At 40.4% G+C, this 26070-nt stretch overlaps 1 protein-coding gene across 1 annotated transcript in view; it reads left to right on the plus strand.

Annotated features, from left to right (window-relative positions):
• LOC124612597 (kinesin-like protein KIF11-A) overlaps window positions 1-26070 on the plus strand; it is a 231033-nt gene that overhangs the window by 23389 nt on the left and 181574 nt on the right. The window contains exon 4 of the mRNA XM_047140884.1: window positions 25103-25260. Within this exon, the coding sequence (XP_046996840.1) occupies window positions 25103-25260 (158 nt within the window). The remainder of the gene's footprint in view (window positions 1-25102; window positions 25261-26070) is intronic.

Below are 26070 nucleotides of genomic sequence, written 5' to 3' on the forward strand. Positions count from 1 at the left end.
GCTATATACATATGAACATAAGGCCTTCCTGTGTCACGTGGTAATGACTGTTTTCTGGTGCTCTCTGGCAACAGTGAAACAGGGTGTATACGACCCGGGACAACCGGGAGATCCGGGAAAAACCCGGGAATTTTTTCATCCGGGAGAAAATCGGGAAAAACCCGGGATATTCTTAGAATTCCGGGAATTTTTGTTTTAGTTTACAGTTAAATTTTTGTAATTTTGACTGGTAAGAACCGAATCTCTAACAAAGGATATTACTGTATCCCGCTACTGCAGAATAATACTTCAACAATAAAACATAAACGAGAGAAAAAAACGAAAATAACTTAAATTGCATAGGAAATGAACCATATACAACAACGACACACAGTGCTCATGCAAGCGTCTGCCAATTGAAAATGTGTCAAAGGCTTTAGGGAGACTATGCAGTGCTTCATAACAACAAATTGTCTCCAATGAGCATGAAGTCACAACTGTTTACATTGGATTCGTTTTAGAGTTAAGAGCGGGCTCGCGCGCATGCGCAGTTGAATCACGTTTCAGTAGCAGATTCTCCCGCTTCTGGCTACAGGAATGTGGCTGTTGGCTATGCAAGCTGTCGCAGCAAGCTAGATGCTACCAGGAAAAGGGGGCGCCAAATTCATATTCTTGAGGAAAAAAACTTGTTTCACAAAGCGCCTAGCATCCAGCGCACGTTTGCCTATCGATTATTCATATGATTTTGAAACGCTTCCCTGTTGGTTTTTGAACATTTTTGAACCCATTTTAAATTGATTTCTGAATGAATCATAAGTAGACTTTTGAATGCATGCATTGTGTACGTGATGTCCCTGTCAGAAGAATCCTCGTCGTATCTAGAAATAAACTTTCGCAGACAAAAGGGGGCGGCGCTATACGAGCTGAGGGAGTGAAGCCGAACGGATGAATGCCAATCACTGTCTGATTATGTGGTTGATTGGGTTTGCGAATGATCAGCATTGTTATAATTACTAGCGAAATCCATAGATTCAGTCTACCAGAATGGAAATAAACGACTGACAGGAATTACAGATGAGAAAGATTACGTATTATCTTCTCGGTGTATCCAAAAAAATGAAATTTTGACAGAAAATTTTTGGCCAGATCGCTACACTAGTAAGGACCAGTAGTACAGTCCCCGGCTAGCAGCCAATAAGTTCTATTCTGGAAGTAACGCGGAAAACATTGTTGGAACACGTAATAACGCCTAACCGGAAAATAATCGCGGGATAACTAAACCTGTGATTCTGGCGGGGTTAGTGAAGTTGATCGGCGAACAAATTTTGACAATGGCACCAATAGCTACAGAATAGGTGATGACAGGATTGTTTGTTAGAACGAGAAAGGAGAACAAACGGGGACATCACACAAATTATGGAAGAATAAGACGATTCCAAATTTATATAAAAATTTCGTAATACCGGTACTACTTTCCGATCTCATGCTCGAGAAGCTGGTGCGTATGAATGAAATGTGAAACTATTTCCTAACATAAACCTTTTTGCTTGTGGTAGGCCTAATAGGCATTTGATATTGGTACTATGTGAACTATATTCTGTCGTTATAAAAATGGCCATTTGTGCCAAAACAGTCTCGTTTATTTGGTGTGTTACAAAATTGCTGCCATATTAGAAAGGCCTATTTTGTTTTATCTAGCAGACAGTGACAAAATTGACATAATCAGATCGAGAAACCACACCAGTCTTAGGTATTATTTGTATTAACAGCTTTTTCAGTATTAGATAACGACATTTTGATTTTTCATGTAGCAAATCGTTTGACAAACTTTGATGAGGTAATAGATTCTTTCGCAGAAAGGAAGGCACGCCATGTGAAGCTGTAGCAAGATTAGAGAGAAAAAAATGCTAGGCACAAAGGTTTGAAGAAATGTGTAATTTCTTGCTTATCTCTTGTCAGTATTGGTTTTATATATCCTATATGTAATTTTTTATTGCACAAAACAGCAAGTTATTAACTAATAGGCAATAAAGAGTTCAGATTTTCTGAAGAGTTGTTGTTCTCTCGATTACAAGTAATCCCATCCGTTATTAATTGCGAGATTTTTTTTAAGAGGAGCAGGCTGTCAAACTGGCCGACTGGGAACAGGAGAGGCACCACAGGACATTTAAATTTGCACTGTCCTGAATATAGTTTGGACGTGTTGTAGAAAAATGCTTTATGAACAGGCGTGGCACTGCACTTTGGCATACTGAAGACCAAATAATATGTCTTACTTTTCCTCGAATACATATATTTTATATTTCAGACTTTTCAGAAAGATGTGCGCTACAAGATGAACATATTTTGAAAATTCGATTTTTTTTAGTGTTGACCCGCTACGCAAATGTCGTAGATCTGGGGCTGATGCGCAGAGCAGTCTGAGTAATAGTGGGTAGTCCCCACGTGACCCGTGTTTACATTTAGTGATTTTGCTGTTTCCCCTTCGCTTACTCTCACGTCAAATGAAAAGAAAACGGATATCTGTGGCCGGGAGCTATCAATTGAATTAAAACACATTCACATAATTACGGAAGGCTGAAATATGTCATTAGTTTCAGATTTTATTTTATTTCCACCTTTCCACCTTTATGCCATAATAAAAAAGCAAACATGATATAATTCAGTACTGGTGCTCCAAGAAAATTTACATCCCGAAAACCACACTGAAAAGCTTAATATCAGATCGAGGTCTGCTTCATTGGGAATATGGACATACGAATGTGCCCTTTAGGTATGCACTTTAAATGTGCACATTTTAATATGGTTCACAAAGTTCCGATGCTCTTGCAGTATCCTCTGTATTTTACACGTACGTACATACGGGCTTCCTACATCATGATAGCTACCAAAGTGTGGTGTCTCCTGTTATCTGCGCTCTCTGGCGCCTGCTGAAACGAACCTATTTCTAACAGGTCACGGGAAAATATTGCGGCCGGCCGCGGTGGCCGTGCGGTTCTGGCACTGCAGTCCGGAACCGCGGCACTGCTACGGTCGCAGGTTCGAATTCTGCCTCGGGCATGGGTGTGTGTGATGTCCTTAGGTTAGTTAGGTTTAAGTAGTTCTCAGTTCTAGGGGACTTATGACCTAAGATGTTGAGTCCCATAGTGCTCAGAGCAAAAATATTGCGAATAGTGGTTTGAAAAGCGTTACTTTCAAAGTAAATATCCTTTTACCAAAGTTGAACTATGTGCAAGAATGTACCATGAATTTATTAAACCACAGAGCGTTTGACTCTCATTTAAAAATCAACTCTTTGATGACGAGCCATTTAGAAGAATTTCAAACCCTGAAGATCAGACATTTATGTCGTAATTGAAAATTTTACCGGAACATCTGTGCGATATGTCTTAAAGTGTAACACGCGCAAAAAACATCAACAGTATATGAGAAAGATTAGCTTCTATTGCAGCTTGAGGCCAGTATTATATGTGAAAGCTTTGCTTTTCTTGTAGCAACACTATGTATATTAATTTAAACTATTTACTTTCCCTGTTTGTGTGTTCGTGCTACTTAACAATGATGTTGCTGCTGGCTGACTACATCACGTGTCCTACGGTCTGAATATCCGCTGTCATCGGCTGGCGGGATCCCGTGACATGAGCTAGAACGGCTTACAAAAGCGCATCGCAATCTCGATTTCAATGATTCGGAAAATAACATGCGGTGTTTGGTGGAATTTTCGTAATACGAAAATACGCAGCGTACATGTTGCTGCACATCAAAGATATTTCCAAAACATATCTTTTTCCCTGAGTTTCGTTTTTTAAAGTGCCGGGAAATTGTACACCCATATATAAAACCATAACCATTCAAAGGATTGATAAGGAAAAATATACTGTCACCCGGGAGAACGTGTATTTTTAACCTGGAAATCCGGGAAAAATCCGGGAATGTTTTTTTCCTTGTCCACATATACACCCTGTTTATTGGCACATACACTGTTAATCCAATTGCTCTCCACCAAAATCTGTAGAAAGGAATGAAATCGTTTGGGACCAGCCTCCCTGCACGCTATTGTGGGATCAAAGTAGCTTACAGCTTTTGTCAACCTGAAGTGTAAAGGAGATTTCTCCATCAACTTTGACACAAGCTTGATCATTCTTCTTCTGCATTCGCTCCGGAACTTAGCGATTTCAAGGGCTGTGAGAGACCTGCACATTCTGAATTCATTCTTGACGGTGAACCCAATCTTGACGTGGTTCACACCCAAAAGATTGGATTCTTTGTCCAAACTAACTGACGGCGAGATCTTCGTCCGCTGGACAAATCGTGTCATCGTTGTCTCCATTATCTCTGTCAAAGCAGAGTGGAGGAACGGTGCTAGCGGCCAATCGGATTGGAAATCCCTTAGGAAAGGTGTCAAGTCTCCAGCAAGAGTCTTGAAAAAGGCAATTTTCGGACCAAGTAGCTTGTCCTTGAGGTTATCCTCCACTACTCTGTAGCTAGCACATTTTCGTTTGTTTTTTTCTTCCAGTTTTCCAACAAATATTCGTAGAAGCAGAAGAATTACTAGAGCTCGCTCAGCAACGTCCACATTCTCCAGCCATCGGATCGTGCAAAACTTTAAGGGAAACAGTTCCGATTCCGTTGTCGAAATATGCAGAGCTCTTCTGGCAGGGACATCCTTAAAAAGATTGTACAAGGCACGTAAAAACTGAATTATCATCCACTGTGTTTCTTGAATTGCGGACTTGAAGGCGCCGTGAACAACGTGAAGCCCACACGTTCCAATTTCCAGTAAAACGTTGTCTACTCCTTCAATTTCTTTCAAAAAATTTTTAAGTTCCCTTAAGAACGCGAAGTTGACGTTAGGGCCGTCCATCGATACTTGTAAAAGTTTTTTTATTGCTTTGCCGGGAATTTTTTTCTTGAAGGACTCGAGTAGCTTAGCTGCCGTCGAACTGCCTAGAAAAGCCGATGCGTAGTAACGGGTGCACACTAGATTTATTTTTAATGTCCCAATAACGCACTAAAATGTCCATCTGGATTCTTTTGTACACCTTGTTCAAGGATTCGTCAAAACAAACAACAGTCCTTGATGCGTTTACGAGGTCAGATTTAATTTCAGACTCAAAGAAGGGAGCTAATCCATATTGCATGATATAACCGATTTTGTCCTTTTGTAAACGCATGCTCTTGGCCACTTCACTGTCGGGGAACATTGCGGGGAAAAGCAACATGTCGTTCGCAGAACCACGCAGTGACTTGTGTGAAACGATGCACTCCAAACACCACAGTATTTCCGCCTTTGTTACTTTGTCCTTTATTGCCATCCGATCAGTTCCTCTCAGTTTATCCATGGGTTTCGACATTGCAGTGTCATCCTTCTGCGGAGGCGCAACAATTCCAGCGGCCAATGCCACTGTTGTTGACCCAGCTTAATCCGCAGATGTGATAGTGGAAGTAGAATCTGTCTGCTGGGTTGAAGTGGTCGCCGCCAGTCGGGTGTAGAAATACAAACTTGCTGGAAACTGCTTTCGTGACGTGCTTCTTGGGTTTTATCATGTCACTTGTAAGAGCCGATCTTCCCATTGTACGGATGTTAATGAGGGTCCCTGGACATAATCCACATTTAGCACTATAAAGGTCTGTAGGTACTTTCACCAACCAGTCCTTGAATGCTGTATCTGAAAGCCAGCTATCTTGAAAACCAATCGACATGGCGCTCTCGCAGTGGTTGTTGGTGGGCAACCTTTATTGGAGAAAGAAGAACGATGGATGTAAATAAGGCTGCGCCTCGTAATTATGCATAATGAAATATGACACAATGAGTGTTACCTACCTTGTCAGTTTATAAAATTTTGCCCCGAACGTGCGCAGAACTGAATTCAACAGGTGAGCCGAGCACACTGACTACTGACAGACTGTGTGATTTGAAAATCGAGCGAGGCACATTTGACAACACTGTCTCTGCCAAGCAACAATCGGCGTTAATTACGATATTATTAGTAGCGCTGCGTTTGTTGACCCTTTAAGAAAATATGAATGACAGGACGTATCAACCAGTCTTACTCCAGTAACCTGTTGCAAGTTTCTAGCTAATTTTACATGTACAGCACAGCACCTCAATTATAAAGACGAAAGATATTAAGGCCACCTCGCTCATCGACCAAAGTTCTGAAGGGTTCGCCACCTTTTCGTTCTAGCTTATTCCCTCTCTCTCTCTCTCTCTCTCTCTCTCTCTCTCTCTCTCTCTCTCTCTCTCTATCGACTGCTATTGGTTGCTTGCTCTCGTCTGCCATCCACGATTACTAAGTTATGAAGTCCGCCGGTTACGAACGACTTGGCCTCCCAGTTACTTTACGTGCTAGCTACACGGCAGTCTATGATCATCTGAAGAACATGCTACTTGGCTCAATAAACTCGTATTTCAAGACTCTTGCTCCAGACTTTTCTTCTTTAATTATTGACCAACTTACGTAATGTTTTCTTTACCACTTATTTGCCAGCTAGTATTTTCCTGTAATACTGTCTCGATGGGTTTTTTTTCTGTTTACATATACCAAGTTATATTTTTAGCCATTGAATGTATAAACGGCAATTGTTTTATTTGTATTTAATCACGGTAACAGTGGCTGTATTATTACGGCGTTTCACGGTATTGGGATTTTGAACAGGCATGTAACGATGTTAGCTGCTGAAAGCGATGGCTCGTCTTTCGTGTGATCGATTGCTGTCTTGGTCATCTCACCTCACCTCCTCAGCTCGCAGCGATGTCTCTTCCCACTTCATCCAGTCACTGGATCGCTTTGCATTGACCAGCTGACGCCATGGTGACTCCTATTCTGTCCCATCCTTCATTGCCACTCCAGTCCCAGTCAGGCAGAATGCTCTCAAAGATCCCTAGACCTTGTTGTGAGTGCTCGCAGCCTTACGTCAGTAGGTGTTTAAATGTTGTACAGTATATGCAGAGTTTCGAATAGAAACAATGTAAAAGTTAATGCATCACTCGTTGAGAAAACATGACACCGACTACTGCTGAGTATAAACTTCACTTTGTAATGGTTCTCCTAAATCGCTGCAGCTATGATCATGAAATAAAAACTAAATAGTGTTATTGGAAAATGGCTTATGGAAAGTTTAGGGGTTTTATACTTCTGAGCACTTAGGAAACTAAATCCAGCAAAAACAACGCGTTTTGGAAAGACCTTTGATTCGCATCGGCATTTGGACTGCATGTTTGCGTAATAGGAAAGTATATATATGAAATACATCAAATACAGCAGTTTAGTTTCCGAAGCATTCTTAGGTTCCTGCCTAACCACGCCCTTCGAGAAAAAGCAGCAAAACATTGTTAATGCCCAGTATTATATGTGAAAGTTCAGCTTTTTGTGAAGATATAGTGTACTTACATTCCTTTAACCCATTAACCTTTCGTCTTTGTATGGTCGTGCTACTTAACAATGATGCTGCTAGTGGTTGAGTACATAACATGTATTATGCACTGATCGAGGCCCATGAGAAAGACAGGCCGCGGCGCGTACGTCATGAAGAACGGCCTGAGCTCGCTCGTTCCCGTAACTGAGCGGGCAAAATGCGTATTTAAATCTGTTAACTCGCAACCGGGTGCGTGCATACTAACGAGAATTTCATCTTGTACTGGAATCCGTTATTATGAAGTCTTACTGATTACTGTTTGTACAACAAAATTTAAAATCAATTCTCGATAGAAATGGTATAACCGCTCGTTTACAGCATTTAGTCTCTTCTTCGTAACAGTTCTCCTTTCATAGATGATGTGGTGCCTTACGCAACTGATAATCATTTTGGTATGATTTTAATTGCCATCAAAAGAGCTTGGAAAAACCCATTCTTTGCTGGGTTTTGTTTTCTAAATGCTGGGAATCTCTACGTATAAAACCTTACCATTCAAAGGATTGATAAGTTTTACAGTTTTAAGTATACTGTCACTTAACACAAAAAGTGTATTTTTAACTGGGAAATACTGGAATTTTTTCCCTTGTCTACGTGTACACCCTGATGAAGCTTATTAAAGCATATTCCTGCCTGCCGGAAGTCTTAAGTAGGTTTCCAATCCACCTCTCTTTCGTAACCCCCAGGGGGTCCACAACTCTTTTGTGGATATGTGTGTAGTGAGCACGGGACCCCGAGCTAGTGTGGCCCTCTTTCCTTTCCGGGATGCATATATTCCTTTTTCACATCCTTCCCCACCTCCGCCTCTTCCCTTCCCTTTCTCCCCCTCTTGGAGTATGTTTAGTGCCTACGTCTGGAGATGGACGCTTGAAACTGTCACAGTCTCTCCTCTTTGCTTTCTCTGCTGGAAAGTCTCTGTCCTTCCTTTGTCCTTCTCTTTTCCTTACCTCTTCTCTTTACCCTCTTCTCCGCTGCGGCGTTTGAGACCTCTCTTATTTCCTTTCCTTTTCTTTGTTCCTCCCTATCTCTTCCCCCCCCCCCCCCTTTCTGTGCGTGTCTGAAGGCCTACCCACGCATTCCCACGCGTAGCCGGTAACGAGGTAACACGTAATTCCCCGCCTCGGGTAGACAGGTAGAACACACATGTATTCGCTGGTAACGACCAGGCCCAGGGAGGGGTGATTATCCGAGCTGTTACCTTCCGAAAGTGCTGATTGGTCCCTCCGTCCGTTTCTCGGGAGGTGTGTTCTGAGGTGTGAACAATCACCTAAGGCGGGAATGCCCTCAGAGAGGGTCCCCACAAGGAAGGAGTGCGCCATTGGAGATGCCGGTAATCGTGGGGGATACTTCCGCAATGGTTTAATCATCATCTACTATGTCTGCTCACAAGCGAAAGTTAAGAGTCTCAGCCACAGACAATTCTTCCATCAGTGCCACAGTTCCTTGTTGTTTCTTGGTCTGGCGAAGGTAAAGACTTCTCCACAGTCAACCCTTTCATTATTCAGAAAGGTGTTGACACAATAGCAGGTCCTGTAAAGTCTTGTTCCCGATTACGAAATGGCACCTTGCGGTTAGAAACAGTCAGTGCCCTCCAGGCACAAAAATTGCTGTGTGCTTCACTGCTACACACCTTCCCTGTCTGGGTGGAAGCGCACCGCACTTTAAATTCATGACATGGGGTGGTTTATGCACACTCCCTCGACGGATTGTCCGACGAGGAAATTCAAAACTACCTCTCTGACCAGGGTGTAACAGCTATTCATCGAGTCATGAAAAGGGTTGACAAAGACTTTGTTCCTACCCGTACTGTCTTCTTGACATTTGACCGACTTCAACTTCCATCGAACATAAAAGTGGGCTATGACATAATTTCCGTTCGCCCTTACATCCCAAACCCTACGTGTTGCTATCGGTGTCAGCGGTTCAATCATACCAGCCAGTCATGTTCCAATCCGGCCAAATGCGTTACGTGTGGCAAGGATGCCCATGAGGGTGCTTGTCCACCTCCATCCCCTCCATGGCTCACTCTTCATCGGGGTCTGCTAAATTACGAGCCCCAAAATCAGACACCCGGATTTCCAAAAAAGAGCCTACTCATGAAGATTTTTTACATACCCTGACTTCACAACCATCGATTCCTCCCTCATCTCAACGTCCTGTTTCCAGGAAGGATAATAAGAGACCCAGTTCCTCTCCTCCTCCGCCACGGCGTGTCTCATCTACAGCACCACCTGGCAGTAACCGCTCTTGGCCGTCTTCTGTGTCGCTGAGGCACACTGCTGGCGGCTGATCGCTGGTGGCAGGAGCTGCTCCCGAACAACCTATGGATAAGGATCTTCTGCCTTTGGCTGAAAGCTGTTCCACGCTGTCGGCCACCGTCTCCGAGCAGCCATTGAGTTGAGGGCACCCTTGGTCACATTCTTCCCTTTTCTGTCCACCCTGTGTCCCTTATCCATTGGAATATCTGCGGCATTTGAGCCAATCGGGATGAATTGTCGTCCTCTTACGATCCTACTCGCTGGTCATCTTCTGTCTTCAGGAAACAAAGCTGCGTCCCCACGATCCCTTTGTTTTCCCTCATTTTCAGTCAGTCCAATTTGATCTCCCCTCTGTTGGTGGCACTCCGGCACATGGAGGGCTCATGCTTTTTCTTCATGATACTGTCCATTATCACCCAATTCCCATAAACAGTTCCTTCCAAGCTGTCACTATTCGTCTTTCCCTTTCTGGATACTCCTTCTCTATTTGTAATGCATACATTCCATCGTCCACACCAATGGCAAGAGCTGATCTCCATCTTCTTGGTCAGCTTCTGCCCCCCTATTTGCTGGTCGGGGCTTTGGGGATCTCCGCGTCCTCGTCCGTGCGGCTCACTATTGATAGACGTCTTCCACCAAGTGGATCTTGTTTGCCCCAACACTGGGGACCCTACATTTTTGTCTGCCTCCACTACAAATTTCTCTCATTTGGACTTTCGGTCGGTACTGATCCGCTAGCTCGGTGCTTTGAATGGTTCGCTCTTGCTGATACACATTTGTGTCCTCACATTGCAGCCATATATGCGACCGAGATGCTGGGAGTTTGCCCAAGCCGATTGGACACTTGTTTCTCATTCGATGACCGTCGCTTTCCTAGCGTTGACGATGAGGTCACTCATATTTCAGAAGTTATTCTTACAGCTGCGGAACTTTCTATACCTCCCACCTCCGCTTTTCTCTCAGTAAGACGGTTTTTGTCAATTTTTGGTGTCGTACTGAGTTTCTTCCGCCTTTCTTACATCTAGTCCCTGTTAACCTTCTGTTCGCGGACGTCGCTAAATTCTTGGGTCTTATGTTTCACAAAAAACTGTGCTGGTCCTCCCACGTTTTCTATCTTTCGGCTCGCTGTCTGCGATCCCTCAACACCCTCCGTGTCCTAAATGTACCTCCTGGGGAGTGGAGTGAGTGGTCCTTCTCCTCCTCTATCGTGCCTAAGTTCCCTCGAAATTGGACTAGGGAAGCATAGTTTACTCCTCTGCTCGGCTGTCTATTCTTCGGTGTCTCGACTCTGTCCACCACTGTGGATTACATTTAGCGACTGGAGCTTTTTACTCCAGCCCCGTGGAAAGACTTTATGCTGAGACTGCTGAACCTCTGCTGTCCAATCGGCGAGCTGTCCTTCTGAGACGTTATGCTAGCCATCTGTCTTCCATGCCTGCTAATCCGGCCCTTGACATTTTTTCAACGTCTCCTTGGATTTAGGGTAAGCTGGCCGCCCTTCCTCTCTACTACCACTGGGAGTCTGCTTCCGTCAACTGCTATGTTCTCTTTTCTTCCACTTTCCTAAAACGTTCTTGACAACTTGGGGTACAGCACCACCTTGGCTCCGGCCCCGCACCTGCCTGCTCTGTGACCTTTGTCAGTTTCCCAAGGATGGTACCCCTGCTCTTGTTAATCACCGGGCATTTGCTGCTCTATGCGCACAAATGAAGGATGCCACATTTACACTGATGGCTCAAAAACATCATTTGGTGTTGGGAGTGCCTATATTGTTGACGACACCCCAAATCTATTTCGGCTTCCCGACCAGTGTTTGGTTTTTACTGCTGAGCTTTACGCTGTTCTCCAGGCTGTCCAATACATCCATCGCCATCAATGGATAGAGTATATTATATGCTCAGATTCGCTCAGCTCTTCCCTCACTCTCCAAGCTCTCTACCCTGTCCACCCTCTGGTCCACCGGATTCAGGACTGCCTCCACTTGCTCCACTTGGGGACGTTTGTGGCGTTCCTCTGGATCTCAAGACATGTTGGTATCCGTGGAAACGAGGCGGCCGATGTAGCGGCCAAGGCTGCAGTTTCTCCTCTTCTCTGCTGTTCGCATGGTTCCCTTTGCCCATTTACAGTGTTTTATGTCGTTGTGTTACTCTTCTACTCTTTTATGGCAAGCACATTGGTCTACACTTCCCAATAATAAAGTGCAGGACGTGAAAGCCCTTTCCTGTGCTAGGACCTCTTCCTCCCGAACTCGTTGTCGGGAGGAGGTAATTTTAACTAGACTCTGGATAGGGCACTGTCTTTTTAGCCATCGACATCTTTAAAGTGGCGATCCTTTCCCGCTTTGTCCCCACTGCTCTCAACTGTGGACGGTGAGAAACCTTTTACTTGAGTGCCCCTATTTTACTCCGTTACATGCCCGTCTACAGTTGTCACCTGATATATCTTCCCTTCTAACAGATGGTACGCGCTCAGGTGATTGCATTCTCGAGTTTATTAGTGTCGGTGAGATGATGTCAGTCATTTGAAGCTCTTTTTGGGGACAAACAACTCCCCTTCTATAGTGGTTTTTTATGCTTTCCTTCTGTTTTTAGTTTCTCACTTTTTTGAGTTTCGCTCCCATTGCTGCTGGTTTCCAGTTTGGTTTTTTTGCCTTTTCCTAAGTCACAGACCGAGCGCTAATGACCGTAGCAGTTTTGCGCCCTAAAACCATAACAAAGAAAGAAAATAAATAAATAAATCTTTCATAAATAGATACGTGCAGTGTTCAGTTGTCCTGGCTGTAGATCTGATGTTAATATACCTCCTTCAGTGTAACTAATACTTGCCAGAAAAGATGACTTGTTATTTCAAACTCTGCTAACTTGAAGTGTTGTTTCATCAGTTGGAAAAAAATTATTTTTCTCAAGCTGGTACAAGAGTCCTCATGAAGATCTATTTTGTTCACCTTCTTTGCTGGTGAATGCAAATTTAATTACATTAATGCTCTGTGTAGAAGTGACACATCAATAGGTGTAATAATCTGCCCATCAACTGGCCATTGCAAGCTTGCTCTTGACGCTAATAAATTTGTTGTATCTTCTATCTCATTGCAAGGTGACTTTACATGAATTGCAGCATAGAAAATCCTTTCTGTTGTCATTCTAAAGTCTTTTATGACAGCACAAATTGAGGTAGTTTTATCTAGGTCTCGGAGCCATCAGTGGAAATAATGGATGTGGGGGAAATCCGAGCAAGTTTTTTTTTTACATAATTTGTCAGTATCAAAAGTAATTGTATTGTTGCAGACAGTCATGGACAGGTTAAAGAACTCTGATTCCACTTCCTTATTTTGGAAAAATAGAAGATGAATGAATGGGTGAATTTTTGCTCAACTGTTTTCACAGTGAAAAACTTTCATTGCTTCCTGAATGGTAAATGAGTAATTTTTGGCAAAATCCGTTAGGATAATAATCTTACCTGTTATTAGATCAAATGTAGTGGTTCAAAGATGCGAACTTTGATGTTTAATGGCGTAATGATGACATGAAAATTGTAAATTTTTGTTCCTACTTGCTAAATAAATTAATCCACTGGCATTTGTTTCGTGCCCTGAGTGTCCGGACTGGCATGGATCCATTGCTTATACACAGTAATGGGTCATCTTGTATGAATCGGCTAGCAATTGCTATAACATCTGGTCCATAGCTCGGTACTTTTCACAGTGGTGTGAGCATTCTTCAAATTGCTGACTTTAAACTGCCATACTGGAAATCTCAGTTGATTAGCTTAAATTATTAGATACACAGAAAAGAGCACTGTGCTTATTGCTGGATTCTTTACACCCTTTCATTTTTAGAAAAAGAATTTTATAGTGCTGAGTGCTTAAGATATGTTTAAAAATCACAACTCTTTTACACTTTATATTTGTTTTTCGGTTGAAATCTCACGTCTCTTCATTGGGACTTCTGATTCTACCTAAATACTACTAAACAATTGAAAAACATAATAAAATGTCAGATTTAGTTTATCAGTGAAGGGACATAGCTTCACACCACCTTCGCTGTTTCATTGTTTTTTTTTTTAGCGCCTTATATGCTCGTATTGAAAGACCAAATCTAGCTTTTTTAGATGGCTCAGAATGTAGTCTAATGAAAATAGTTTAACTGTGTTTGCAGGAAATACTTTTCCAAAAATGATGTGCTGAAAATTTCCATTTTTGGGATTTTTACAAAAATTGTCAACTTGACCACTGCTTGTAAACCATTGGAAAGCAAGAGGCAAATGAAATTATATATTCTGAGACCTTGGTTTGGTAATTTATTGCAATCAATGTCAGGTTTATCTCACAATTAGATCTGGAGATTTGAAAAGCTAAATTTCACTTTGGCCTAGTTTTCTTTAATTTATGAAAATATTGTTTGAGATACTATCACAAAGTTGCTGATAACTCATCGGTACACTGTTGAAAGGTATGCTATTGGGTCAAGCAAATGACTGTATCTCTGCAACTATTAAACGGTAAAAGTAAAACTTTACCAATGTTAAAATAAATTTTCACACTTTTTCGAAATTAGCCCACTTGGCATGGAACACGTGAAGAAGTGTGAATATACACTAATGAACATTTTGTTTCTTTTCTTGTGAAGAGTGGTTGTAACATTGGATCGCTGTAGCTCCAGAAATGAGGTGGTCGTCAGGAAGTTGTCGCAACACTACTATTGTGGTAGTCGATGCAGTGTTGCAGTAACTCGAAACAAAAATCTTGGAGATTGATGAATAGTACCTGATACTGACTTACAAGAAAATGAAAATTGTATGGAGTGTTAATATCACAACTAGGACTAAAGAAGCTGCAAAACAATATGCGAAAGTGACACATTGAAAATATTTTTAAATTGAATCTTTCTTGTAAACAATATAGTCATTCCAGATATTTTTAATTGTATGACTGGTTGTTCAAATGAACATAAAGCTGTACTGCCCAGTTCAAATCTCTCTCTGTTGCAAAAAATGTAATATATATGTTACTTACATTGGTGTTCAGAGACAGATCAAATTGTTAAAATTGAAGAAGGCTCCAGAACATAGCAGAATCCCTTTCATGTGCACTTCACAAAATTCAGAATAGCTTTATCCTCACAATTGGGTCTGGTATCTATTAAAAGTACCTGGGTATAACAATCCCTGCAGATGGTTACATCCAGGTATTTGGATTAGTTTATCAAAGTGGAATTAACATGTAGGCTTAATTGTAAATACAATGGGTGAGACTTCAGTTACTTGGTGAGATAATGATAAAGGGCAGTCAGCCTACAGAGAGGATTGCTTAAGAAATCATTTCTCCTGTGCTAAATATGTGAATGGAGCAATAAGAAAATTTGATGTGTGGTACAGTGCACTTCTCAGTATCGTGTGAAGTACGGATGTAGATACAGAATAGGCAGTCTTTGGATCTAAAATTTAGAGATTGTTAGCAGTCAGAAGCGTTGTCTGGTGGGCTTAATGAAAGCTACAAAAAAATAAATCTTTTTGATGCTATTTGTCTATGAAATTACTAAATAGATCATGGTTTCTTCCGGTGACAAAATGCTGCCTATTTTTTAAGTTTCATCCTGCCTGCCTAAAAATTATGCCCATAAAATAGATCATGCAGGATTGGTAGTTCCTGCACTAAGTGCTAATTTAGTAGTAGCCTTACATATGTTCGTGGTGTGTTAAGTATTTTGTACACTGTGAATACATAGCAATTTATGCTCACTGTTACACTGCTAAAAAACGATTTCTAACATAACAAATGCCTGGTCCCACATTTAAATTTTCTAAAATTATTTGAGGATTATTACCAGTACTCACAAGGAGACGTGCCCAGTGATGTGATAGACTTTCTGAAACTATCTATATGGTGATGTAGGTTATGATCCCAAGTATCACACACTGCAGCCATTCATCCTGGTGGGTCCACATTTGCGAGTAATTGACAAAGAAAAATTCGGAATTTTGTGTGACATTTAAGAGCATTAAAAAAGTTGCCTTATATAGTCCGGTTGTCTGATATAATGGATAGGGTAACAGCTTCACATATAGGAGGTTGTGGGTTCGAATCTCGTTAAATATGCAAATTTTTTATTTTATTTTTTAAATATTTATCAAAATTAATTTGCTCGTTATTTTTATTCATTTAATTGGTTTAAATGTAATTTTTTATTTCTATTCTTTTGACACTTTATTTTAATCACTGTATGAACTTCTTCATTTGTTTAATATTCAGTTATTGTGCAATTTTTGTTTGCGTGGTAGTCGTCATACAAACATTCAGAATGTAATAAACCTGAATACCTGTTGCACTATGGACAAAATAACGCAGGTGAAAATTTACATGAAAGACAGTTTTGTAAGTACAACAAAACTTGAGCAAAATGAGAAATATAGTGATTGCAGTAATGCAGACAAAAAAAAAAGGCAGGGTGACAAAATAAAAGAAATTAAATCAAAATTAATACATAAAATTAATTAGAAACATATGATGAATATTCAGAGTGGGGAAAAATGATAGGAAGAAGAATGAGAGCAAATGAAGAAGTTATTATGATTAAAATTATATGGCAAAGGAATGGATTTAAAACATTATATTTAAATCAATTAATTGAATAAAAATGATGATTGAAATTATATTGATGAATATTTAAAAATAAAAATAAAAATGTTACTTCATTTGACAAGATTTGATTCACAACCTCCTGTATGTGAAGCTGTTATCCTGTTCATTGTATCAACAATTAGACTAAATAATTATAATTTTTTAACGCTACTGTCGCCCAAAATTCAGATTTTTTTCAATTACCCTCAAATGAAGGCCCACCAGGGTGAATGGCTGCAGTGAATGATAGGAGATCTTAACCTGCATCACCGTATAGATAGTTTAAAAAAATCAGTTGCACCTCTTATGTCCCTCTCCTTGTCAGTTACTCAATAAAAAAATACCCGAGTTACATTTCAGATTTCTTACCTGTTTGTAAGACATTAAAACTACTTTTGTTATTATTTTTGGCTATTGTTAACAGATTTGTGGTGGTGGATTGGTCAGAACTTTAAAGCAATCAGTTTGTATGTCACAATAAACATGTCATCTGTAAGAATTGTATTACATAGGGTTTGAGTACAATACTTGGCACATCTGTTACATTGGTCAGGGTACAATTGTTCACTGGTTGATACAAAATGGTGAGCATCTTGGATGGTTTGGCCAGCTATAGCTGGTTCCAAACCTGGTACATTTGGTGAGCCAAGATAGTGGGCATGGCAACACACAGTAATTTGAGTTAGCTGCGTGAGAACAACATTGTTGACAAGAAATGAATTCATGAGTTATTCTCATCCTTACTGATACGCTTTTTTTTTTTAATTAAAAAAAAATAAGTCACAGAATTTAATCTTGTGTTCACATAATAGTAATGGTTAAGGAGTTGGCTGTTTTATGTGCAGAAAGCATATAGACAAATACATCAACAGTGAAACAGTTTAAAGGACTGGAATAATATGTCCTCGTAGAAACAGGAATATCTGAAAGCCCTGCAGCTTCTTGAGTAAGATAACTTGTTAAAATGCAGACACACTAAAAGACTGATATACATTTTAGCTTTCTACCAAAAAGCCTTCTAAAGTAGAAAACGCACACATTCCCACAAGCACAACTTGCACATGTGTTTACCACTGTCTTTCGGCACTGCCGGACTGTGCACAGTAGATGCGGTTGATGAGAGAAACAATCTATGGGTAGTGGGGAAGGGAGGATGGTAAGGAAGAGTTTGGGGGAGGGAAGGGAAGGGATGCGAGGGTTAGGTTGGTGGAAGATACAGTGCTGTGTGTAGGAGCATGCAGAGATGTGATGGAGAGAGGGTAGGGCTGCTAGGTGCTGTTTGGAGGTTTGAGGAGTGTGGATGGGAGTGGAAAAGGAGAAAGTAGAGAAAGGGGAAAAGACTCGGGCATGTATTGGTAGAAGGCAGTGTAGTGCTGGAGTGGGAGCAGAGAAGGGGATAGATAAATGTAACACAAGGACTAGCAAAGTTAGAGGCCCGGGCCGGGAGTGGGTTATCAGAATGTAGGGTATACTACACGGGGAATTCCCACATGCACAGTTCAGAAAAGCTTATGTTGATAGGACGTGTTTACCATCTACTCCCACACTGGACTACCACTATTCACTGCCTCTGCAACAACCCCCATATCTCTCCTCTATCCCCTCATAACTGACAAACTCTGCCTCACAGACCTGCTAGACTTATCATGTCCTCAGGAACTCCCTCCCACAACCATACGGAATCCAGAACCTAGACAGACCTTGAAACACAACCATAAACCTCTCCTTCACAAGCCTTAATCCCATTGAAGTATCAGTTCTTTCCAAAAGAAATACATAACCCGAACCATCAAAGATGCCCTATTGTGGCTGTTTACTGTGTCCCCAGTAAGAGAATCTCTGCTCTCATAGAACACCTATAGTCTATTACCCATAACCTGCACTCCTATGAAAAAGATACTAACAATTTCCTGCACTAACTCTCCACAGTTACTGATTCTTTACCACACAGCACCCTGCTTGTCATTGTTGATACCACTTCCCTTTGCACTGACGTCCCTAATGCCCATGGCCTTGCTGCTATTGAAGTGCTGACTCAAGACTAAAAACAGCGTTCCTGGCCATGATAAGTTACACACTCACCTACAGTTACTTCGCCATTTGAAGGAATCACCTTTCACACATTTGTGTTCCAGCACCGAGCGTCCACATGGCACCATCCTGTGCCAACTTATTCATGAGCCACCTAGAGGAACCCTTGCTAACCACCCAGAAGCTGAAACCCTTTGCCTGGTTCAGATTCATTGATGAAATCATCATCTGGACCGAGTGTGAGGACACCGTATCCACATTCCTCCAGAACCTCAACCACTTGTACCCAATTCACTTCACCTGATCATTGTCAACCCTACAAGCCACCTTCCTTGATGTTGACATCCATCTCAAAAATGACCACACTACCATTTTCCATATCATAGCCACCAACACCTCCACTTAGACAGCTGTAACTCATACAATACAAAGAAATACCTTCCATGCAGACTAGCCACCTGTGGCTATTGCCTCAGTAGTGACGAATAGCCTTTCTACAAATATACCAAGGGTAATACTGAACTTGTCACAGACTGAAGGTGCCTCGTCTCCCCAGTGTCTGCCTACATACCACCGTCCTGGCTGTCATTCAGTACCACCGAAGCCTGGAGCAACAGAATCACATTTTCTGCCAAGGTTTTGACTACCTCTCATTGAGCCCTGAAATGAGGAATGCCCTACCCACTATCCTTCCTACCACTCTCACATCAGTATTTTGCTGCCCATTGAACCTTGCTCCCAACCCCTTGCCTTATGGCTCAAATCCCTGCCGTAGACCTAGATGCTAGACCTGTTCCATACATCCTCCCACCACCACCTACTCCCATTCAGTCACATGCATCACCTATCCCATCGGACAGGTCTACCTGTGAAACCAGTCATGTTATCTACAAGTAAACTGCCACCATTGTGCTGCATTCTATGCTGGCATGGCAACAAACTAACTGTATGTCTGTGTGAATGGCCACTAAAGAATTATGGCCAAGAGGCAGCTGCACCAACCAGTTGCTGAACATGCTGCCCAATACAGTGTGCTTCACTTCAATGACTGCTTCCCAGCGCGTGACCTCTGCCTACTTTCTACCAACACCAGCTTTTCTGCACGGTGCAGGTGGGAACTCTCCTTACAATATGTCCTATGTCCTGGTAACCCCCAATCATCAACTGGTCCTTCACCCACCAACTCCTTTCCCTGCTCTCATTGCGGCACTATGCAGCCTTGTACAGGGTATATGGGCACACAGAGAATTCAAAAAGAAAAATAATAATAATAATAATAATAATAATAAATCCCGTGGAGGCCCGGGAAAAGAATAGGCCTCCGGTATGTTCTGCCAGTCGTAAAAGGCGACGAAAAGAACAAACCACTAATAGGGCTAACCCCCCTTCTAGTGTGATTAGTTGGTTCAGGACAGAAATAATGAAGCCTCGGACAAGCGCCGTCATGGTCGGGGACGACGCTTGAACCCTATGCCCGCCCACAATGGTAACGACACTGCTAGCCAACTGGAAAATGATTTAAATCCAAATAGAGGTGTTTTGCAGGATATGCTTCCTGCAACCACCCTAGAAGGAAAACAAAGACAGAGGATGAGATGGTCAGATGAAGTTAATCGACACCTCATGTTCTGTTATTACCAAGCAACAAACCTAGGAACCAACACAACTGGATACAGATCACAAGTATACACAACATTTATTACCAGATACCCAGAATTAAAATTTTTAACAGAACGACGACTAGCTGATCAGATCCGTGGAATAATAAAAAATAACAGGATACCCCAGTCAGAATTAGATAACATCAAACAACAAGTACAACAAATACTGGAACAAAATAATGTGCAATCAGAAGAAGAAGAAAATACAGTAATGGACTCAAACATCCAAGAGCAAACAAACAAAGAACACACACACACCAATTAAACAATCAGAGGAAAACGAAATCTTAAGGCAGCCACCAGAACAAGCACAAATAGAACACAAAGTGACACAGATATTAGATATAGAAGAAAAATTTCAGCTAACATATATAGAATACAAAGACACAAATACAGACATTAGACCATTCTTGCATAGACCACCAAATAACCCACAAGTCGAAACAACAATAAAAACTATCAACACAATCATACACAACAAAATAAATGAAAACACAACTATGGAAGAGTTACAACTACTGGTATATATAGGAGCACTCACTACACTAAATATACACACTAGGCAGAGATCTGAACCAACCAACACACAGAAGAAACCCACAAAACCAGCATGGCAACACAGGCTACAGATCAAAATAGAAAAACTGAGAAAAGACATCGGACAGCTAACACAATTTATAAGAAATGAAATCTCAGAAAAAAAACGAAAAAGGTTAGGTAAAATCTCACAACAAGAAGCGACAGAGCAATTAGACGAAAAGAAGCAGAAATTACAAGCATTCGCCAAACGACTCAGAAGATACAAAAAAAGTGAAAATAGAAGGAAACAAAACCAAACATTCAACACAAACCAAAAGAAATTTTACCAGACAATAGATAACACACACATTGAAATATACAATCCACCAAACATAACAGACATGGAACACTTCTGGAGCAACATATGGTCAAACCCGGTACAACATAACAGGCATGCACGGTGGATACAAGCAGAAACAGACACATACAAGATGATACCACAAATGCCTGAAGTGACAATTTTGCAATGTGAAGTCACCCGAGCAATTAATTCTACTCACAATTGGAAAGCCCCTGGAAATGATAAAATAGCAAATTTCTGGTTAAAGAAGTTCACCTCAACACATTCACATCTAACTAAATTATTTAACAGTTACATTGCAGACCCATACACATTCCCTGATACACTTACACATGGAATAACTTATCTGAAACCTAAAGATCAAGCAGACGCAGTGAACCCAGCTAAATATCGCCCCATAACATGCCTACCAACAATATACAAAATATTAACTTCAGTCATTAAACAGAAACTAGTGACACATACAACACACAACAAAATTATAAATGAATAACAAAAAGGCTGTTGCAAAGGAGCACGAGGATGTAAAGAGCAACTGATAATAGATGCAGAGGTGACATATCAAGCTAAAACTAAACAAAGGTCGCTACACTACGCATACATCGATTACCAAAAAGCTTTTGATAGTGTACCCCACTCATGGTTACTGCAAATATTGGAAATATATAAAGTAGATCCTAAATTGATACAGTTCCTAAACATAGTAATGAAAAACTGGAAAACCACACTTAATATCCAAACAAATTCAAATAATATCACATCACAGCCAATACAGATTAAGCGTGGAATATACCAAGGAGATTCATTAAGTCCTTTCTGGTTCTGCCTTGCTCTGAACCCACTATCCAACATGCTAAATAATACAAATTATGGTTACAATATTACTGGAACATACCCACACAAAATCACACATTTGCTATACATGGATGATCTAAAACTACTGGCAGCAACAAATCAACAACTCAACCAATTACTAAAGATAACAGAAGTATTTAGCAATGATATAAATATGGCTTTTGGAACAGACAAATGTAAGAAAAATAGCATAGTCAAGGGAAAACACACTAAACAAGATGATTACATATTGTATAACCACAGCGACTGCATAGAAGCGATGGAAAAAACAGATGCCTATAAATATCTAGGATACAGACAAAAAATAGGAATAGATGATAGAAATATTAAGGAAGAGCTAAAAGAAAAATATAGACAAAGACTAACAAAAATACTGAAAACAGAATTGACAGCAAGAAACAAGACAAAAGCTATAAATACCTATGCTATACCAATATTGACCTACTCATTTGGAGTAGTGAAATGGAGTAACACAGACCTAGAAGCACTCAATACACTTACACGGTCACAATGCCACAAATATAGAATACATCACATACATTCAGCAACAGAAAGATTCACATTAAGCAGAAAGGAAGGAGGAAGGGGATTTATTGACATAAAAAACCTACATTATGGACAGGTAGACAATTTAAGAAAATTCTTTCTAGAACGAGCAGAAACTAGCAAAATACACAAAGCAATCACCCACATAAATACATCGGCTACACCACTACAATTTCATAACCACCTCTACAACCCTTTAGATCACATAACATCAACAGATACAAAGAAAGTAAATTGGAAAAAGAAAACACTACATGGCAAGCACCCGTATCATCTAACACAGCCACACATCGATCAAGACGCATCCAACACATGGCTAAGAAGAGGCAATATATACAGTGAGACAGAAGGATTCATGATTGCAATACAGGATCAAACAATAAACACCAGATATTACAGCAAGCATATTATTAGAGATCGCAATACCACAACGGATAAATGCAGACTTTGTAAACAACAAATAGAAACAGTAGATCACATCACAAGCGGATGTACAATACTAGCGAATACAGAATACCCCAGAAGACATGACAACGTCGCAAAAATAATACATCAACAGCTTGCCTTACAACATAAACTTTTAAAACAACACGTTCCTACATACAAGTATACACCACAAAATGTACTGGAGAATGATGAATACAAATTATACTGGAACAGAACCATTATAACAGATAAAACAACGCCACATTACAAACCTGACATCATACTCACCAATAAAAAGAAGAAATTAACACAACTAATTGAAATATCCATACCCAATACAGCAAATATACAGAAGAAAACAGGAGAAAAAATTGAAAAATACATCCAACTGGCTGAGGAAGTCAAGGACATGTGGCATCAGGATAAAGTTGACATTATACCAATTATACTTTCAACTACAGGAGTCATACCACGCAATATCCACCAGTACATCAATGCAATACAGCTACGTCCAAACTTATATATACAACTTCAGAAATCCGTAATTATTGATACATGTTCAATTACCCGAAAGTTCCTAAACGCAATGTAACATATACCGTACAGTTAAAAGGAAGTGACGCTTGATCAAGGTCCGCGTCACTTTCATTCCGAACCAGACCTAAGGTCTGAGAAAGGAAAGATGATAATAATAATAATAATAATAAAGCATGTTTTAGTCACTTTAACATTAATGAATGTTATTTTCAACATGATCTCCATGCTTTTCAATGTGTAATTTGACGAGATTTGCGCGATTTAGGTGAACTCAATGAAATAGGTTTGAATTGCCATCAATTTTAGCACACTGAACGGTAGTTTGTTCTGTCAGGTGGTTTAAATTTGTTATCTTCATAGAGAAAACATTCTCTTTCAGCATACCCCAGAAAAAGAAATAAAGGGGAGAAAGGTCTGGCGAATGAGGCGAACACTCCATATGACCTCCTCTCCCAATCCAATGAGGAAAATTGTCATTCAATCAATCTCTAACAGCTGCAGAAAAATGGGCAGGGCCCTTATCCTGCTGAAACCAGTCTGGAAGTCTGTCACCCTACACCGACACTCAGTTTGAGACGTAAATTTATCTCTCAGCATGTTCCGATAAATGTCATCTGTTACATCTTCTTCAAAGAAGAGCTTTCCACAAAGCACACATCATCTTCTGGCAGTCCTGCTGTTTGTATGTACTCGCCCAGTGTGGATTGCTTTGGGACCAGTATCAAAGATTTTCTATTCACTTCACCATTGACATAAAACACAGCTTCATCACTTCACTACACACAGTCTTCAGTAAAATTGAAATTTTCATCCAATTTATCTGGAAACCATTCACACATCTGTGTCTGTTGGAGCCATCTTCATTTAAGTGATGCAATAGCTGTATCTTTTACAGATGAAACCTCTCCTCTACCAGGATTTTGTAGATGGTTGACCTTGGAACACCCAACTCCATGAATGTCAGATGAAGTGATTTCTTTGGGCTAGCATAAAGTTGGCAAAGACAGCCTCTTTAATTTCGTCTAAAAGTCGTAGGTCATCCAAAATGCAGTTTGTCCATCATACTGCCTATTACTTTAAACGTGGTGATTAATTTCCTGATGGCAGTAAAACCAATAGATTGCTGATGAGGGTGTCAAAGGTTAAATTCTTCTGCAGTTTTGTGGTAGGGCGATCCTTCTCGTCCACTTCGAATACTAACTTTTACTCCTTTTGACAGAGCCATCATTCAATCTGGAAAAAACAAAATGTATTAGAATTTATTTTATTATTATTCATTAATATTTATAGAATGTTTATTAGAATTCTGTATGTACCCAGATTTTTTGGATACCCTGTATTCGACTGACACACCTCCTCTGCTCCTCTCCATTTCTGCTCCCCGTCCTTAAAACCTCCCAAGTGCAGGCCTACCCTGCCTCCATCATGTCCCCACACACTCCTACTGTCTCCATTGTGTCCCTGCATGCTCCTACAATCCAATTTATCAGCAAACCATTCACACATCTGTGTCTGTTGGGGCCATCTTCTTGCTCCTTTGGCCAAAAGTTCAAATGTGTAACAGTCTTTTTGTGCCTGTTTGAAACTTCTCTCTATATGGTAATTATCAATCTAATATTTTTCACTATAATATTCTTGTTTTTCCTTTCTGGGTTTTCCATTGTTTAAATTGTTTATTATCCTACTTAATTTTTTATGCCTTACACATCTTAATATCAGTGAGGATAATAACACTTGACTGGACCAAATTGCAGTTGACCTGAACAGGCTGAGACATCAAACATGTATCATATGTAATAAATGCATTTGTCTTGAAATTGAGACATTTACATGGTTAAAGTCTAATAAACCCAAAGAACTGGAAGCTTTGTGTTAAAACAGTGTCATTTTAATTTAGGATCCTCTTGCTGGTGTTATTCCGAGAGCTGTAGGACATCTAATTGATGAACTGCGAATACAAGATGTTGAGTACACCATTAGAGTGTCTTTTCTGGAGTTGTACAACGAAGAGCTGTTTGATTTGCTGTCTCCAATTGATGACAACAGTAAAATACGGTAAGAAAAATACAATGAAAATCATTTAATTGGTGGTGGTAAATTATTAGATGTGCTGTATTATTTAAACTACTCAGATATTACATGTATGAAATTGATACTACTCAAACTGTCAGTTCATAGGCTGCTACCGGAGACAGACTGGAACTGACATTTATGGTGTGTATATGACTGTCTCAAGGAAATCTTAAGTTGCATAGCAAGACATAATAGGGTGATGAAGCCTTTGCTGTGTCCACAGAAGTCTTGAAAATGTCTAAGTTGGATAGACATACAAACAGTTGTTGTAAATTGAATTTCTTGTAATTGAGTATGAACTGTATTTCAGCTTTAAAATATATAGGAAACTGTTTTAAAGAATCATTACATGAAACTTCATCTCCTTCCAAATATGTCAAATTACATAATAAAACAAAAATGTGACCTGCCAGCATAATGAAGCATTTTGACATGCCACTTTTGGGACTTCAGAGGATGAGTCTGGTCCTAATTGATGACTGGTGAGCTGGTTATCCTGGATGTGATTTTTAGGCTGTTTCGCATCCCACAAGGTGACCAAATCGACCACCTTGTACTGCATAGGTATACCTTTCTCCCATCTCTTTTTCCTTTTCTCAGCCTTTTCTCATTAGCAAATCTTGCACATTATTGCCCTTTGGCTCCTATGTAACAGCATCCTCCTATGGTCACTCAACCCACTTTAGTCCTTCTTTGTGTTCTTCTACTGTTCCCCTTGGGGAAACCTTTGTAACTGAATGTGACAACTCATTTAGCAGATTTTCAAATTCTCTCACCATATGTATGCATTTT

Source organism: Schistocerca americana, chromosome 1 (assembly GCF_021461395.2).
Source record: "Schistocerca americana isolate TAMUIC-IGC-003095 chromosome 1, iqSchAmer2.1, whole genome shotgun sequence".
NCBI lineage: Eukaryota > Metazoa > Arthropoda > Insecta > Orthoptera > Acrididae > Schistocerca > Schistocerca americana.